Source organism: Periplaneta americana, chromosome 6 (assembly GCF_040183065.1).
Source record: "Periplaneta americana isolate PAMFEO1 chromosome 6, P.americana_PAMFEO1_priV1, whole genome shotgun sequence".
Classification (NCBI taxonomy): Eukaryota; Metazoa; Arthropoda; class Insecta; order Blattodea; family Blattidae; genus Periplaneta; species Periplaneta americana.
The window spans coordinates 176,183,998-176,203,122 of record NC_091122.1 but is presented as its reverse complement, the minus strand read 5'-3'; the positions used below and the strand labels follow the sequence as shown (position 1 = coordinate 176,203,122).

The 19,125-nt window shown below is 34.3% G+C and overlaps 2 protein-coding genes across 3 annotated transcripts in view; both read right to left on the bottom strand.

Moving 5' to 3' along the window:
- The window catches only part of LOC138702070 (probetacellulin-like), an 860,296-nt gene extending 857,463 nt beyond the window's left edge, over window positions 1-2,833 (bottom strand). Inside the window, exon 1 of the mRNA XM_069829605.1 lies at window positions 2,349-2,833. The gene's annotated coding sequence lies outside the window, so the exon portion shown is untranslated. The remainder of the gene's footprint in view (window positions 1-2,348) is intronic.
- Window positions 2,834-9,517: 6,684 nt separating this feature from the next.
- Window positions 9,518-19,117, bottom strand: Pmm2 (phosphomannomutase). 2 transcript variants are annotated; one of them, XM_069829600.1, is made up of 6 exons: window positions 18,540-19,117; window positions 18,284-18,440; window positions 16,652-16,772; window positions 15,298-15,374; window positions 14,752-15,019; window positions 9,518-9,808 (listed from the first exon to the last, which is right to left on the bottom strand). In XM_069829600.1, exons 1-6 carry the CDS (start codon window positions 18,554-18,556, stop codon window positions 9,582-9,584), a joined length of 867 nt encoding a protein of 288 aa, XP_069685701.1. In that variant the 5' UTR covers window positions 18,557-19,117; the 3' UTR covers window positions 9,518-9,581. The 2 variants fall into 2 exon arrangements, with proteins under 2 accessions (XP_069685701.1, XP_069685702.1); XM_069829601.1 differs by having other exon boundaries at window positions 18,559-19,117.
- Between the last annotated feature and the right edge of the window lie 8 nt (window positions 19,118-19,125).

Below are 19,125 nucleotides of genomic sequence, written 5' to 3'. Positions count from 1 at the left end.
CCTGTATATATTTCATCTAGACTGTGACTATAAATTAAGATTTTATAATAGTATTAAGTTTTTTTACTTGTTCCATATTCTAGCTGTAAGCATGTATGAATACCATGTAATGTTAATAAATACAATACAATACAATACTCTACCAGGTCACAAAGTATTCAAGCAGTTAAAATTTAACAAAAAAGTTACAGAACAGAATACTAACATATTACAAAGAGAAATAATAATAGCATAATAAAATCGACACTAAACAACATGAAAATAATACCATAATAGAAAAAAAGAAAGTAAAATACATTGGAATATAGCAAAAGCAACTCATTTAGCACAAATGGTTAATATGGAAAACTTAAGGAAGAATATAACAAAATAGAATCTTAATAAAATAATAAAAAAGAAAGAAAATTAAATAAAATTCACAATAGAAGGCTATGATGATAAATTCGTCAGCTGATAAAGAGAACAAAAAGGGGAAAGGAAGGAAAAGAAATATATAGCCTATATTTTTACATAACTATCGCAGAGAAAAGGGCTTATAACTGAAAGGAATCTGAGTTGAAAAAGTGCAATTTTAATTTATTTTTGAAACTAGACAATGTCCGACAGTCTCTGACATGTTGTGGTAGAGAGTTCCAGAGATGAGCTGCAGAGACGGTGAACGATGAAGAGTAGAAGGATGTTCTGTGTTTAGGAATGGAGAGTGTGATGTGGTGTTGTGAGCGAGTATCTATTTCGTGATATGAGGACAAATGTTGAAAACGAGAAGCTAAGTAGCTAGGGTTAGAGTTTTGAAGAATATTGAAGAGTAAAGTGAGAGAGTGAATACTTCTTCGCTCTTTGAGACGAACCCAGGACAGCATATTTAGTGAATATATACAGAGAAGAGAAAAAAAAAAGTACCGGTAACATAATCAAGAGTGACAATAACGATATTGTAAAAAAAACAGGTAATGGTAACAGGTTTCCAAACGTAAAATGTAATCCTGGAAAGCGCACAAAAAAGATGGAGTACTCTGTATGACAATAAGATACAGATATCAATGAAAAATAACATAACCTATCTTGTTAAGCGAAAGACAACTGTCACTTGGTTCCAAAGATTCTATTCCTCTACTGTTCTCAACCAGAAACTCTCATACATTAGCCTTTGAGAACTGCAACTTTCCGTTTTTAAGAAAGTTTATTATAAATTTAACTATTTAGTCCTATTAAACCCACAACTAATGTGTCTGTTAAAATAAGCATGTAGGCCTAGGCCTACTAAATTTTACTATTTAGTCCTATTAAACCCACAACTAATGTGTCTGTTAAAATAAGCATGTAGGCCTAGGCCTACTAAATTTTACTATTTAGTCCTATTAAACCCACAACTAATGTGTCTGTTAAAATAAGCATATAGGCCTAGGCCTATAGTATCTGAAAACTGATAATTACAGGGAAATAAGTTGTATGCATAATTTAAATGAAAGTGTTAGAATGTTTAAGGAAAGGCAGATATGTGTTTTAATTGAAAAATTAATTACTCTATACACCCATTATAAGTTATGTCTTCATAGTATGAAGTTCTAATTTTTGCTATGGTATTCGTTCCCAAATAAGTTAGCCTACTGTTTACTAAATAATAATAATTACAACAGACATTTAAACGTTAAGTCGATTAAATTCAAAATTCCTTCCTCAGTTAACAATAAGATCTTTATAGTAGCATGCTTGTTCACATTCAACTCCCTTCATGTTTCAACGCTTAATCACACAAAACACACCGATATGAAGATATATATAGGCTACAGTAAGAATGACAGCAATTACACACAGTGTGCAGGACGACCTGCAACTCAAACATTGCATCCTACATCACACTCTGGTTCTATAAATGCAATAATAACTACATTTTCCATAAAAATAATGCAATTACATTTAGACCAGCTTCAACTGGTGAATAAACATTTAAATAGATTTACTGTGGATTTTTCCTTCTAGACAGTAAAACTCGAAACTTCATTTAGTTGTTAACAATGTTGTATTACTATATTGTATACATTTGTTAGGCTAATTCAGTTTCTATTTCTGTCATCAGGCACAAACCAAACACGTGCCCCGCCCCCTTCGTTTCAGAGTCGCACGTTATGTACATTAAATGTTAGTACATTGTGGATTATTTTACAACCTGAAAGTTCATCTATTCTACATATAGTCACAATATTAACGACTGCTTTAAATGACAACAATAAAAACATGTGACATAACCTTACCAAGCACTAATACCAGATCTAAGAAGATATATATTTACTTGACAAAAATTGTTTATATGAAACGAATAATATTTAAAATGTGTAAAGATGGCTTACCTTTCTTGATGTTGATGTACAATATGTCGAAAAACCAACAAACAGTCGTTACAAATTCGGTTTAAAATCTCGTCTTGCGAATTGAAATATCAAAATTCGTTCGAAGTTCGAAATGTTATTGGCCTCTAGCTGATTCCCGATAAGTAGGTAATTTCATCCGAATAAACACACAAACATTAAGTAATACCTACACACATGAAAAATGTTAAAATTATGTTAACTTTCTTGAACACTAAACATAACCCCACACATTAACCTCCTCACGGAAACGTCAGCGGTAGCCATATCAATGTAGACAGGATCTACTGCTTGAAGCAGAAGAATTATAAAAGTACATACCAATCAACGATACTACTTTTAACTCATTACCGTCACAATTTTGAGATTCAATCAATCTATTTCGTAGGAAATAAAGCACATAATCAAATACGGAAATAATTTAACTTAATTCAAATAACACACGATGCCAAATTTGTTACTAGTCACACTACTGCCACCTAGTACTAGGACCCGAAACTTCATTGAAGTGTCAGGAATCTGCCTATCAGTAACGCAACGTGTTTGTGACACTCCAATCTCATATACTTGAATGGGCAACACTAACGAAACTATTGCTTGAATCGGAATTCAATATCGTTGAGGCTTCGATGGCTCTAACGGTATTAGTAGAGCATTTCCTGCAGAAGTGTAGCCTATAGGATCGGTAACTGTAGACCTATTACTTCATGAGAGTTTAATATAAGAAATTATCAGTATCATGTTATTTAGCGTCTAGTTTTAGAATATGATCAGAAGTTATGACTCTGATCACATATTGCCACATGCATAAAAAATTGTGGGAATCTCAAAATACTTCTCCGCACCTCCCTCATGATATTAATATTTGCATCAATGTTTGATATGTAACCATCCCTATTAAAATTCTGACTTTTTTTTTTACTTTTTTTCTCATATAAAAAAATAGACAAAATACCAACAGCGTTTTTTGAACGTGATATGCCAAAAAGCAAAGGAAGGAAAGGAATTTTTTTTTTATTTATGTGACATTTTTGTACATCGGTACTTCAGTTTTGCTTAAATATATAAAGGAATTCTGAAATTTTAAATTGAGGACATGTGCTTACATTTTTAGAACAGATTTCTTCCCCTCTTTTAAAAATGAGGGTTAGAATTCCATATATTCATTAAATAAGGGCTACAATGTTCTCTTGGACCACAACCATTAAGCCTGGCAACCCCCTTGGTGCTATTCGACAGTAGGCTAGATTACGTGCTGGCACCGGGTTTCCCCTTTTCCCTTCCTCACTATCATTATCCTCACCCATTCCCTACACTACACTTACACAAACACTTAACATACTCACCCTAGTACACGACATAACTCTTCACAGATACACATCATGCATAACGTGGCCCGCTGAAGTGGTGTGCAATTTGAAAATGGGTCACAGTCCTGCCATCTACCCGCAGTATGCGGAACCCGAATCACGCAAAGTGAAGTGGGTAGGCATTAGACACACACACATTATCTTCTAGTAATATTTGGTACGATGCTGTTCTTGCAGTATAAATAACTGAAAGAAATGTCTAGAATTCAGAATTAATTCAAAAGTCTTTTTTATCAGGACTGACAACTTACCCAAGAGCACCCATGTTAATTCTCCATTTCCTGGAATCTAAATTCAGTGGTGGTATGTTGGTAAAAAACAATCTTAGAGCTCTCAGTGGATAATACAAGAGTTAAGCAGAAATTAACAAGGAAAAGAGAGAAATGAACCCCTCTGTCTATTATAGCCCTCTTTCACTTGGTCTAACTGTATTACCCTGACTTTCTGCTTTGTCTGCTCCACAGCCTTCTATTTCTATACCTATACTACAAAGAAAAGATGTCTGGGGCTAAGAGAGATGAAGTTACAGGAGAATGGAGAAAGTTAAACAACACAGAACTGCACGCATTGTATTCTTCACCTGACATAATTAGGAACATTAAATCCAGACGTTTGAGATGGGCAGGGCATGTAGCACGTACGGGCGAATCCATAAATGCATATAGAATGTTAGTTGGGAGGCCGGAGGGAAAAAGACCTTTGGGGAGGCCGAGACGTAGATGGGAGGATAATATTAAAATGGATTTGAGGGAGGTGGGATATGATGATAGAGACTGGATTAATCTTGCTCAGGATAGGGACCAATGGCGGGCTTATGTGAGGACGACAGTGAACCTCCGGGTTCCTTAAAAGCCAGTAAGTAAGTAGTAAGTATACTACAAGAAAAGATTTATCTCATATTAAACAGCATTCAATTTGGCAGATGATGGGCTTCAGTACAGTGGTGAGCTGTTGGGTAAACCAAAATACAGAGTGTGTGTTATATTACAAACCACAAGGTCCAACAACAGAAAAAATTTTAAAGATGATTTTGTTCTTATAGTTTATGATAGAAGCACAAGAGGATATGTTAAGAAAATATGGGACAAAGAAAGTTATAACTGATGGTACCCATGGCATGGGAAATTGTTTCCAAATACAGTAACTACAATAATGACAATAGACGACATTAATCAAGAGTTCCCAAATGCATCTTTGTTCTGGAAAGGACTGATAAAGCAGTGCGTTCTTTATTTTTTCACCTGTGTTAAGAATAAACAGGGGATTTTAACAACACACAAGATGAATTCTATAAAGCAACTCTCTTGCACATGACATGTGGATCAAGTGTGAAGGAAAAACTTAAGAAGAAAAATAAAAGACATTTCAAAGCAAGCTCAGGTTTAGAAGTGTTCATGTATTTCGTTAACTAGAAAAGATGAACTGACATTCCAGAAGCTATCTGAGAACTTCATGAAATTTTTATTGGATGACACTGATACATAAAAATTTGGTAAATTTTTATGGACTATGACATAAAAAAATCTGAGTACTAAGCATACTGTTTCAAAAAGAAGAATTGGAATAAATACAAATAGAACAGATGCACAGAACACAAGCATGTGTATGTTAAGGAAAAATAAATAAAACTAGACAGAGCACTCTTTGCAATAGTAAAGCTAGTAAGGGACAGACTCTTTGAAAGTCTTATTATTCTCCATAAAGAGAAAATAAGAAGTAAATTTGTGTGACATACCTTTAAAAGGCACAAACATCAGAAAGCCTGCAAAGCCAACTTGTTACTGAAAATGGAGAAGAGTGATTAGTACCAGTGGCGGCTAGTGAAGTTTGGGTCTAGGTATTGCACTTTCTGTGATGAGTAGGGTAGAATTAGTTACCTTTATCAGTCATGAACATTTTAATCCAATGCTGGTACTTAAATGATTAATATCAGTAATGCCCGTTCTTGTCCACGACTGTTCCTCATCAAACAAAATACACGGAAAACAAAACAGTGCGTTTTTCACTTCACAACCACAAAGCCAGTCATGATTATTGCAAATTTCCTTTCTAAAAATTCCCTTGAACTGTCTTTTCCCCGTAGTAACTGACTGGACAATATTTAGATCAGGCAATGGTCTACCAAGTTCTTTAATTTTTTTATTTTTCTTCGTCACAAAGTACAGAGAAGTTCTTGTTTTGTAAACTATTTACAGAATTCGTAATGGTAAACGCATGTATATCACAAACTTGAAGAAAACATCACTTCACAATGCACTATAAAAATTGTGATAACTACCACATTTCACATAAAACTCATTAAAATCCAGAAAAGTTCCTGTTTTTTAAACAGCTTACAAAATTCATAACGTTATATGCCTACATACCTATGTCACAAACTTGACGAAAATATAACATCCAATAAAAAAAATTGTATTATGCAGCACAATTCACATAAAACTATTTAAATTCCAACAAAAACTAAACATTTAAGAGAGGATTAAATGGATTTCACACGATTATAAAACGACTGGACCACGTGCTCACCTAGCTACACGTTGGTCAGGAAACAGGAAGTGAGAAACCACGTGAGAAACGAAGACTCGGAGAAAATCTGAAAATTTCGTCTCAAGTCACTATTCATCCAGCGAATGTGTCCATTCGGAATGGTCACTTCTGCAATCTACGGGCAAATACAAGAACTATTTGCTTCCGGTTGTTGCAAGAGCTGTGCCGCGACCAGCTGTGTTAACTGCTGGGATAGGGAACTCTGAGCTGAGCCTACCTTCAATACCGGCCGTACACGAATCTGGCTGTAGCTTGAGCCACACAACGTCCACTTCTGAAGTATTCACAATTTGACGAATTTTATAAATTCTGATTATTTTATACTGGAATTCTTGAATGATATATAAATAAAAAAAGTGTATATATTTAAATTGGGCGAGAAGGAAACTTAAAATTTGTTTAGTTATTTAATATAAACAAAATTTTAATGCACGGGAAAAATTTGGTCGTTGTGCAACGCTGCAACATGATCAGCGGCCGCCACTGATTAGTACCAGCTTCATCTGACATAATTGTATGTATGTACGTACATATTTATTCACACTGCAAATGGGTATATACCCGGTGGCAGTGGTACCTAATTACACTCAATAAGGACACAATTAATAAAAAATACAAATAATAATAAATTAATAATAATACTAATAATAATACCAATAATAATAATAATAATAATAATAATAATAACAATAATAATAATAACAAGGAGCATCCTAAATTAAATGAAGCACGATCACTTAAAATAACATTTAAAGTAAATCTAATTTGTATCTTAACCCTAAGTTCGAACTAAAACCCACGAGTATGATATGTTCATACATGCACAAGTACCTTTCGGCATTACACTCATTTCGCTGACAACTCGCTCACTGCATGGAACTAGGATACATTTCACTGATTCTACCCTGATTTCACTAACACTTCAAAAACATTTCACTGTTCAAATACTTTGCACTGCCATTATAAGCTATAAAACTTCACTGACAGAAACACACTTCACTTACACAGCACACTTCACATACTTCACTGAAAACACATTTCACTGACACAACACTTCAATAACAAAATATCAATTACACCCTTTAAATAGTGTGTATAATATACTACCGTCTATTAGTAAAGTCCTTAAGCCTATTTTTAAATATTTGGTAAGTCTGCAGGTAAAGCATTCTAGCCCCAGATAGTACGACTGAGAAAAGAAAACTTTCCAATGTCCGTCCTCTGTCTTCTTTCCATCAATTTATATGAGTGGTCGTTCCTTGAAGAGTAATTTGGCGTCTGCAACCTATTTTTTATTTCTCTCCAGCCAGGTTCACCTCTGTATGTTTTGAACAGTGCGCATAATCGAATTCGCGTTCTCCTGTCCTTGAGTGTGTCCCATTTTAATGGTGAATTATTATGACAACACTTGAGAGCCCGTTTTTTTAATATTTTTCAGAGTCTTAATATGTTCTAATCTATAAAGATCCCAACATGCAGCACCATATTCCATTACTGGACGAACTAGTGATTTATACGCAATCTCTTTGGATTTATCAAAGCCTTTTCTTAGTACCCTCATCACAAAGTGTAACGCTCTACATGCTTTTCCCGCTTTGTTAGTAATGTGTTTCTCCCAGCCAAGATCGCTGCTAAATGTTATTCCTAGGTATTTACATTTGTTAACTTCCAGAATGGTTTCACCCACTAACATATACGATGCGATTATTTTATTTCTGTTTCTTGTAAATCTGATGGCTTTGCTCTTTAGAGAATTTATTTTCATTTTTTTGGCTACTGCCCAATCATTTTATTAATGAAAGTAGGTCAAAGAAAATAAATACTGTTCTTGTAAATTTATCTGCCAAGAATGCAGTACCTGTTTCCATAAATATTCCTGCACCTGCCTGGAATCTCATATGTTAGGATATAAGTGCAAGCATATTCATGCCACTATGTAACATATAAAATTCAGGTTAGTGACAATAAAGATATTACAATTGAAGAAAACTCATTCATGAAAATGCAACATCTGAAGAATCAGAAATTATAGTTGAATATCTAAGTAAACAAAATCTTGTTCAAGATCCAGATGTCACTCTTAATGATTCCAAACAAAAACTACGGAAAGAAGTGTCTGACATAATAGCAAAGTCTAGTATACACAGTCACGAAGCTTGAGTTGTGAGGGTGCTAGGAACAATAGACTGTGCAGGTACTATTTCGCATTGTCTGTAATGAGGCGATATTAGCAAACCTAGTGGTTAGCAACTATCTATGGATGCATATTTATTACGTATTGAGCTTCGTGACTGTATATACTAGATGTGATAATAGATTTTTTCGTCTACTGAAGAAATTAACATTACAAAACTATTTTCTGCTGAAAGACCAAATCTGAAAGCTGTTCAGCAGTCTAATACTAATTGAGGACCGTTTTTGCAAAACTTGCTAACTGCAAAATTTGCAAATTTGAGATTTTGATAGATTCGTTTACATAAGGCAGGCCTCTACATGATGTTCAAGGCATCTTAGTAAAATTGGGTTATTTCTCTTGATTGTAGTGTGTCAAAGTGCGATCATTTTTTCAAAACTTGCTTTCTGCTATAAGTGAGAGTTACAGCAAAACTTGCTTACTATAGTGTTTTGTCTCTCCTGTAAGATTTAGTTTTTTCAGTTAGCAAGTTTTGCAAAAACGGTCCTCAATTTCTCTCCTCTCTCTAAAAACTCAGAACCGGTAAATAAAAATAATCTTACTTCAAAGTGTGTGGCATTGTATAGGACAGAAACATGAAAACTGCGACGAAGAGAAGAGAAATGACTGGAATCATTTAAAATGTGGATATGGGGAAGAACGGAGCGTGTGAAATGGACAAACTAAGAATTGAAGTTATACTAGAAAGAGTGGGTGAAAAATGAAAATGCTAAAAATGATGAGGAAGAGAAAAATAACTGGCTGGGTCACTAGCTAAGAAAAAAAATACCTACTGAAAGATGCACTGGAAGGAATAGTGAACGAGAGAAGAGTTCAGGGCAGAAATCATGACAGACAACATTAAGACATATGGATTGTATGTGGAGAGTAAGAGGAAAACAGAAAAGAGTGAAGATTGGAGAATGCTGGGATTGCGGTGAAGGACCTGCACTTGGGCAAAAACTATGAGTGAATGATTTTATATAAAGATAAAATTCACTGCTCAACATTCAAAAGACAACTTCCAATAACAATTATTTATTTTTATTTTTGATGATTTCAACAAATCATTCACTTTCTGGATATGAGTGAATATCTTATTTTATGCCTATATTGCATTTACATTCACTTCAGATTATCCAATAGTTGTTTCAATTGCATCATGGTGTCAGCTGGAGATGTCACTTTATGTCCGATCGTTCGTGAGTCTTTGTATATATGATGATCATTGCCACCAGGATCTGTCTTGTCACCGAAGAAGTGAATTTCTTCAAAGTTGGCATTATCTAAATGGCTGAGACAATACGTTTTATCCCATCCTTTTGGGTATACATCGAAGCTTATCTGGCCACCTGCAAAAAGAAAAATACATGTAATATATATAAACACCGGGCATTAGAAATAGAAGAAAGTGGCTACTACCTTTATGAAAGCAGCAAGGTCGAAAGGACATTTTGCTAAAATGTACGACGATAAGCTGAAAGTGAATGGCAAATTTTATGATCTGGAGTTATTCTTAAAGAACGAAGGGCATTCTGAATTCGGATTACAGGCACCAAAGAGAAAAACGAATGAAAACAGAGGGCAGATTTCAATGGAGAAGAGGTCAGTTTTGCTGAGGGAAGAAATAGTTAATTTACAATTCATGTTGGGATATGTTCAGCTAAGCCTCGTGTTAATAACATATATCAACATATGATTGATTATTTATTCCGTCAATATGGCTTAAGCAATGAATTACAAGTAAACATCCAAGCTCACAACTACATACGGTTCTACTGCTCTATTAAAATGAATACAAACAACTTGTCATCGGATTGCAGTTTATTTCATTAGACTGATTATGGGCAAAAAAACACATTTCTTCTGTTCAATAACCCATGTATGATGATTAGACTCGCATGATGTTATACAAGAGCATTGAACATTTAACGAGAATTCCACTCGCTCCATGAAATTAGTTATACACGTTTTTATGACTCCACATTTAATAATATAAGGTTTTAATTCTGTATATTTTTAGTATTTTTATTGATTTTATTGTGATCATCACCTTATTGGCAACAATATATTTGACACATTCATACAAGGGGATCTACTTTATATAACTATGTAAATTCACATTGTTTTAAATTAAATTTGTTTTTTTTTTAACATTTTGACAGGACATTTAATTTTGGTATGGATAATATTGTCACCATGTCATATTTTATTCTAGTCATGGCATTTTCAAATGTTGTTGTTTTCTAATGCCAGGCATTTGACAATAAAGTCATTTGACCTCTTGCACTCCAATATTTTTCAAAGATATTATCATGACCAGCCAATGAAGCACAGATTTTGAGGTGTTCAAATGCAAAACTTGTTTGTAATTGATTTTAGTTGATACTTCTATCTTGTACCTGAAGATGCCCCACTAGGGACGAAAACGTTAGTATTAAGATAAAATAGGATGTAGTACATCAATAGTTTTCTCTCATATGTAATTCATTGCTTAAGCCATATTGACGGAATAAATAATCAATCATATGTTGATATATGTTATTAAGAAATAGTTATTCATCCGATAGTTGAGGATAACCACTTAAACCAAGGGAAAGAACAGGAATAGTGGAAAAAAAATCATTCCAACTGCAAGGATGGAACATCAGTTAGTTGAAGGTTACCAACGGCAAGAGGAGATAGTAATGAGGTTAAGATCCCACAAGATGATGGAGGATATGAGAGTTGATAGCGATACAGAAGACAAGCGAGTGATAAAAGTGCAAGCTATGACTGTTTTACTAGGAAAAAATAACTAGTGAATAGTTTTTTTTTTTTTTTTTTTAGTTAATGAATGACCAATATTAATGAACTAGTAAAAGAATAAGAAAAGAGTAGTCTGTGTAATGGTACTGAATTAGATTAATATCAACATCAGAATAATGAAATTGTAAATAGTAGGAATTATGTAAGTCGTTTTAGTAAATAGTGAACAGAATAAAAAATCGGCTATAGAAGTGAACTGGTATAAACAGTAAGATATGTGTGAACTAGAGAATATATAATGAATAGCAAAAAAAAAAGGTAGGATAAATATTAAACAGACAATAGACTGAGCAGTAAGAGGATGGATAGCTAATAGGAATAATACGATGAAAGAGTAATGGAACGGAGAAAAATTCTCTCCGGCGCCGGGATTTGAACCCGTGTTTTCAGCTCTACGTGCTGATGCTTTATCCACTAAGCCACACCGGATATCACCCCGGCGTCGGACAGAATTGTCTCAGATTAAGCTCCAACTCTTGGGTTCCCTCTAGTGGCCGCCCTCTGCACTACGTCATAGATGTCTATGAACGTAAGACCGAAGTCCACACATGTGCTGAGGTGCACTCGTTATGAGTGACTAGTTGGCCGGGATCCGATGGAATAAGCGTCGTCTTAAATCATGAAGTGCCAGCGCCGGAGAGAATTTTTCTCCGTTCCATTACTCTTTCATCGTAAGATGATGCAGAATATCTCCATGGAAATATCATATGTACTTCGGTACATTAAAATAATACACATAATAGGAATAAGGTAAATTTAATAAAGTGCACTGCAAAGAGGTAATGATTGTTAATGCTGACACCCGCATACATGAAAACATGAGGTCCACTATTACAGGTAAGAAATATTGTGACGAAATATATATATATGAAGAGTCCACTGCAAGAATGATGGATGTCACTTTCTTGTCGAAAATGAACCGAGACTGTCAATGCATAGCTTAAGACATGTAGAATGTACATAGAGAGTTATATGGCATTAACACTGATATTCATTGTCCAGTAATGATCGGAAAATCACAGTTAAGCTTTGAGCGCTAAGCATTTCAAACTTTCAATTGCTTCTCCTGCAAAATGTATTCCAAATGACATCCATCATTCTTGCAGTGGACTCTTCATTCTGCCTGCCATAAAAATTCACTTCAATTAAATCCCCAAGGTAAATATATATATATATATATATATATATATATATATATCACATGCACCGGGCTTTCATTTGAAAATTTCCCAGTCTAAATAACTATTTATTTCAATTAAATTTAACTTAAACAAAAAAAACACGTAAATTTAGATACTGAAGGAGCAATTTAAAACCAGTGTTAATTGTACCTCATCCCCACACCCTTTGAAATTTCAAATGACACCCCTATACCACAGTCTAGTACATACAGTCACGAAGCTCAATACGTAGTAAATATGCATTCATAGATAGTTGCTAACCACTAGGATCGCTACTATCACCTCAGTACAGACAATGCGAAATAGTACCTGCACAGTCTATTGTTTCTAGTAACCTCATAAACTCAAGCATCGTGACTTTATAATATACTAGACTGTGCCTATACCACAGTCTACTATATACAGTCACGAAGCTTGAGTTTTGAAGGTGCTAGAAACAATAGACTGTGACGGTACTATTTTGCATTGCCTGTAATGAGGCGATATTAGCGATTCTAGTGGTGAGCAACTACCTAATGTTTGCATATTTACTACGTATTGAGCTTCGCGACTGTATATACTAGACTGTGCCTATACTATGATATTTATATTTGAAAGAGTATTCAATTGTTTATTTACTATCTTTATGTAAATGTTTATATTTAGTTTTTATATATATGTGTAATTGTAAGGGTGAAAATATTGTTAATCAAATAATTTTTTATTTATTTATTTATTTTTTCATAAGTGTATATTATTTTTGGGAGTGTTTTTTGTAAGTAATTTTATGAGGTTGTTATTGATATGCTGATAAATTATTTGTACGAATTACGAATTTTCTAGTGTCCTGAACGAATTTTATTGTGCTTAGTTATTCTATTACCTTTCGTAATAAAAAAAAAGCTACTAGATTGTCACTAGATTGTTAACAGGGACTCCGGTCAATGTAGAGATTCAATTGTTTATACATCTCATTTATTTATTCTCGCATCTCTTTTTTTCTATCGTCACCTGGCAACCTGGATTGTTGTTATTGTCAGTTGGCTGTATGATGAAAAAACAATTTATTTATTTGGGTCAATTCCCCAAATTCAATTAATTAAATTTACTAAACTAAATGTTCAAAATGTGCTCCACTGTTGGCTAAACAGTAATACAGCCATTTCAATGACAACAGCTTTAGCTAAAACGATAGCTAAAACTATTACTATACAGCTATTATAGGAATTATGATTTGGCCTAGAGGCACAATCCCACGAGAGTCCTTAGAAGTCTTCCGGAAATTAAAAGTTCCTGACAGCACTCTGAAGATGATATTCTCAACTGCACTGAAGTCATCGAATTGCATAATTAATCATCATTTATATTCTATATAAAATGTAATTTGTGTTGTAGCCTAAATTGTCTGTTGTATTTCCAATAAATTTTTCAATGATAGCCTCCCTAACTACGGTTTCTATTGAAAGAAAAAATTGAATTAAATATGTTGTTTGTTGTTTTCTAATGGCAGGCGTTTGACAATAAAGTCATTTGACCTCTTGCACTCCAATATTTTTCAAAGAGTGAAAATGGCAAGTTGTAGCCGATTTAAGTGAACACCATATTTTAACGTTTTGGTGGCTACTTCATTCACACACAACCCCCACAATGTCTGGAGGACCACACCTGCTGTTGGTCGATGGGTCCATTGGAACTAGCTAGGAGATCTATTGAATTAAATATAAATATTCATTTATAACTGATTAGGAGGCCGATTATTAAACCCTGATTGGGACGGCTATCAAATATCTATGTCTTGTAAGTACCGCCACCAAAGAATAGAATTAAATCTGCCAGATTAGTAGAGTTTAAAAAGGTTCTAGATGCTGACAATACCTCGAGGCACTTGTTAACAACCATAAGTAAAGAATCAAACAAAATCAATATATTTTATAATCTTTTTTTTTTTTTTTTTTTACTGCCTCCGTGGTCAGTTGTTCAGCATGCTGGCTTGCAGATCTGGAGGTCCCGGGTTCGATTCCCGGGCTCGGCTCTCGGTGAATTTTTCTTGAAGAAAAATTACCTGGGTGTCTAAAATCTGGAAATTTGTATGAATGTGAGTGTGATTGCGAGTGTGTCAGGTTAATATTAATTAACCAATCATCAAAAATATAAAATACATCAGGACTGTCACTGGGCAGTAACCTGAACACACGTTTCAGCGTCACATTGTTGACAAATAATTCCATCTGTTAGCACAACCATAAAGCATCTAATAGATGCTATAGACTTACCAACAACGAGAAAAAAAAAATCTTTTCAAGCCAATTACCTGAGTACGTACTTACCTATTGAATATACAAGCCCTAAATCTGGAAACTCGTCTTGCAGTGCCTTAACGAATTTTTCTCTTATCTTGTGTTCTTTATCATATTCAAAGAACTGCTCACGTTCGGCTTGACTACAGCTCCTACCAACTGGACAAACGTTGACCAGACCTGTTCTGAACTCAATAAAGGTCCCGCGTTTGACTGGTAACTCAATTTTGGACATGTAGCCAAGAGAAAAATTGATGAAGGTTTGAAGAGCCTTTTCTCCCACATGGTCCTGGATAGACTGAAATATTTTATAATTTCACATTGTAATATAATTTCAAACTCTTGTTCGGAATGTTTATGATACTTATGTGAAATAACAATTATTACAATATTATGGGCTATTACATTAAAAACCAATGTAAAATGAAATTTTTATAGAATAGTATTCTTAATACGAGTGGTATATCATTTCTTACTGTAATTTATGGATGTATTATCAATTTATCAATTTTTATATTAACCTCACACTCAATGAAGACAAGACAAGTAGCTTTAAAATACAAAAACTGATCATACTTGACGTCCAATCAAATTGCCATCTTTATACGCTATCAAGCCATTCTCTGCAAACACGTAGTCATACTCCTTGAGCACTGCAATGAAACAAAATTAATTTTAATGTGTATAGAAATACGAAACATGTAATTTTCCAAATTACTTACCGCCAAGGAACGGATTTTTAGGTTCTATCTGTAGGTAGGGTACAGTCGTAAAACTGCGAGTTATCACAGCTATGTAGTTTCAAAACTCACTTTTGAAAATGCATGCATATTTCAGAAAATATTACTGAATGAGGGATATATTTAACTATTTGCTATTTTAAAAACATTAATACACTAGAGTGTGACACTCACTGATCTGCACATGTATATAATAATCTATCAGTCTTAGCATGCATATGTACAAAGGCTGCAAATATACATAGTTTACTACACCGTACCATGGCACCAGTTCAAATGTTATACAACACAAGCTATCTGCATTGCTTATGATTAGAACCATACTTACTTACTGGCTTTTAAGGAACCCGGAGGTTCATTGCCGCCCTCACATAAGCCCGCCATTGATCCCTATCCTGAGCAAGAGTAATCCATTCTTTATCATCATATCCCACCTCCCTCAAATCCATTTTAATATTATCTTCCCATCTACGTCTCGGCCTCCCTAAAGGTCTTTTTCCCTCCGGCCTCCCAACTAACACAATATATGAATTTCTGGATTCGCCCATACGTGCCACATGCCCTGCCCATCTCAAACGTCTGGATTTAATGTTACTAATTAGGTCAGGTGAAGAATACAATGCGTGCAGTTCTGTGTTGTGTAACTTTCTGCATTCTCCTGTAACTTCATCCCTCTTAGCCCCAAATATTTTCCTAAGAACCTTATTCTCAAACACCCTTAACCTATGTTCCTCTCTCAAAGTGAGAGTCCAAGTTTCACAACCATAAAGAACAACTGGTAATATAACTGTTTTATAAATTCTAACTTTCAGATTTTTTGACAGCAGACTGGATGATAAAAGCTTCTCAACCGAATAATAACAGGTATTTCCCATATTTATTTTGTGTTTAATTTCCTCCTGAGTATCATTTATATTTGTTACTGTTGCTCCAAGATATTTTAACTTCTCCACCACTTCAAAAGATAAATTTCCAATTTTTATATTTCCATTTCGTACAATATTCTCGTCACGAGACATAATCATAAACTTTGTCTTTTCGGGATTTACTTCCAAACCTATCTCTTTACTTGCTTCCAGTAAAATTTCCGTGTTTTCCCTAATCGTTTGTGGATTTTCTCCTAACATATTCAGGTCATCTGCATTAAAAAAAAATCAAGAATTCTTAAATCGGTAAATATGCCTACCTACCCTTTTCTGAGCCACCCATCTGATATGAAATTTTCTTGAAATCTGATCCTCCAACTAAACCAACTACACATTTTGACTTCAATTCAGTCAGGAGAAGTGACTCCATTTCTGGTTCAATAATCTGGAAAAATAAATTGTATTAAACATGTTTTTCATTTTATAATTCAAATACATAATGAACATGCCAAAGTATTTTGCACAAACTTCATCATTATATCAACAGCCCAGTTTAAAAGAGAAACAACTCAAAATTTAAATATATACTTTATATTCATTATGAGAACCTTGCCGTCTTTACTGAATAATCAATTACCATATATAGTCATACATGTAGATATCTATTATTGGAGAAAAATTCGTTCTGGCACCGGATTCGAATCCAGGACCTCTCAGCTTAGCGCGGTGAGCGCTCTATCCATCTGAGCTATGCCGAGACCCAAGGAGGAGAGTTTGGCCGGCACTGTGAATCAGGTCTCAGCATAGCTCAGATAGAAAGAGCGCTCAATGCACAAAACTGAGAGATCCTGGGTTCGATTCCTGGTGCCAGAACGAATTTTTCTCCAATAATAGATATCAAAATTTAAAGTTTTGAGATAGGTACCTAAATTTTAAAGCTTCATGTTTCTGTGAAAGATCCAATTAACACACTCTAATTTGAAACTTGTAGTGCCTATATATAAAACATCATTAACAGAATTTTCAGTACTTTCAACGATCCTTTGGTATCTCACCTATGATGAATCGAATAAGCTACTAATTTCAGATATCCCAGGATCTGAAATATTCCCTAGCCACCAGTACTCTCATATTTTGATTGTAGCTGTCCAAATTCATGACTAAATTAAATTCCATAATCATCTGAGCGAGATAAGAATCAAAGATATACGAAAAATTTGGTGTTACCGATGGTTTCTGTCTAGATGTGTTAAATGATCATAAGATGGGTCAACATTCTGCAACTGATCCAGCTCACAGGAAAGGAGCAAGGCAATCTTCAACTAAAGTCAATTATTTTCAAAAGTGTGATCCAGAGATGTGTTTATTCACTGTTTTATTATTATTCTTACTTCCAATGTTTACCTTTCATCACAGTAATGTCAAACAGCAGCAGCAATAGCAATAATAATAATAATAATAATAATAATAATTTTATGTATGGTATTCTCTATCTAGGATTCTACTCTCCCCCATTAGAAATCTTAATTCGCACCCCGTCTGTTAATAAATGTAAATTTGTTGTTTACAAGTTTCATACAAGATTTCGTCATGTCGAAGATGTCCAAATCCCGATTTTTCACCCTGACTAAGTAATTCAAGCAGGATGTCATCGAAACTGATGGAATTATTGTATGATGCAATGTTTCCTCTGGTGAATAATATTGTCATGAAACTACATTGAATGTACCCTAGACCTTTATTATAGAGATGTACCGGCTAAACAGTTTTGAATGAATTGATTTCAATGAGATAAAATATGAGAAAGAGCACTTACCGAAACAGTTTCCTGAAACAACACCTTTTTATGCTCCCCCCCTTGTTTAATTTTAGCACCTTTTCCTCACCTCTTTTCCTATGAAAACTGCCCCTAAAATCCTAACCCTGATGATTACTATTAACTAATAATACATTTACCTTCATGGGCGCGGTGAGTGTCCCATCAACATCGAACAAGCACATTATTTTATTTCTGGATGTCATTATTCTTGAGGCAAAAGATTTCTCAATAGATGTATAATAAACAAAAAACTTCAGTTGTCTGAACGTAAAATTACGTTGTCTAACGACTGTCCTACAATAAAAATTTCACAATTTTAATGCACTCTTATAAAAATGCCTACTTGCAAACTAAACATCAACGTCAAAACTATACACGCAATGTTTACACTACTTTACGTCACACGTCATACCCCATGACGGTCTGGCAGACGATACACCCTGTTTAGATTGTGAGGTTAGATTGTCACGTGTCTCTTCAAAACTTTTACGTAAGAGTGTACCACTAGAATGCGCTAATTTCCAGGAATCGTTTATGAAACAGTGGCATAAGTAGCTCCTGTAGTCCTGTATGTGCAACAGAAATAATAAAAAATGGAAAATGGAAAATCATGGTATCCAAGATATCACTTGGCCATTATCCAGAGTTTCGATTACCATTGCCATAATTTTTTTTAATTTCAAATAATTGTGCAATGGCACCGACTACACATTTTGTTATACCAAATTATGCAATAAAAAATTATGCTATAAGAATTATTGCAATGCTACGAATATTATGAACATTTCTGTAGTAAAATCGCTGTCGGAACCAAACTTTTGAAATATTTTACAGCAACTAGTGCTGTTTATCTGTTTATAGTACTGGAAATAATAACGTTCCACTGGATCTCTGCTTATTTTTAACAAGAATATTTCCCTATAGCATTTTAATAATGGCAATGGTCGTACTTCCCTTTATCGCAGTGCTGTACCGACTG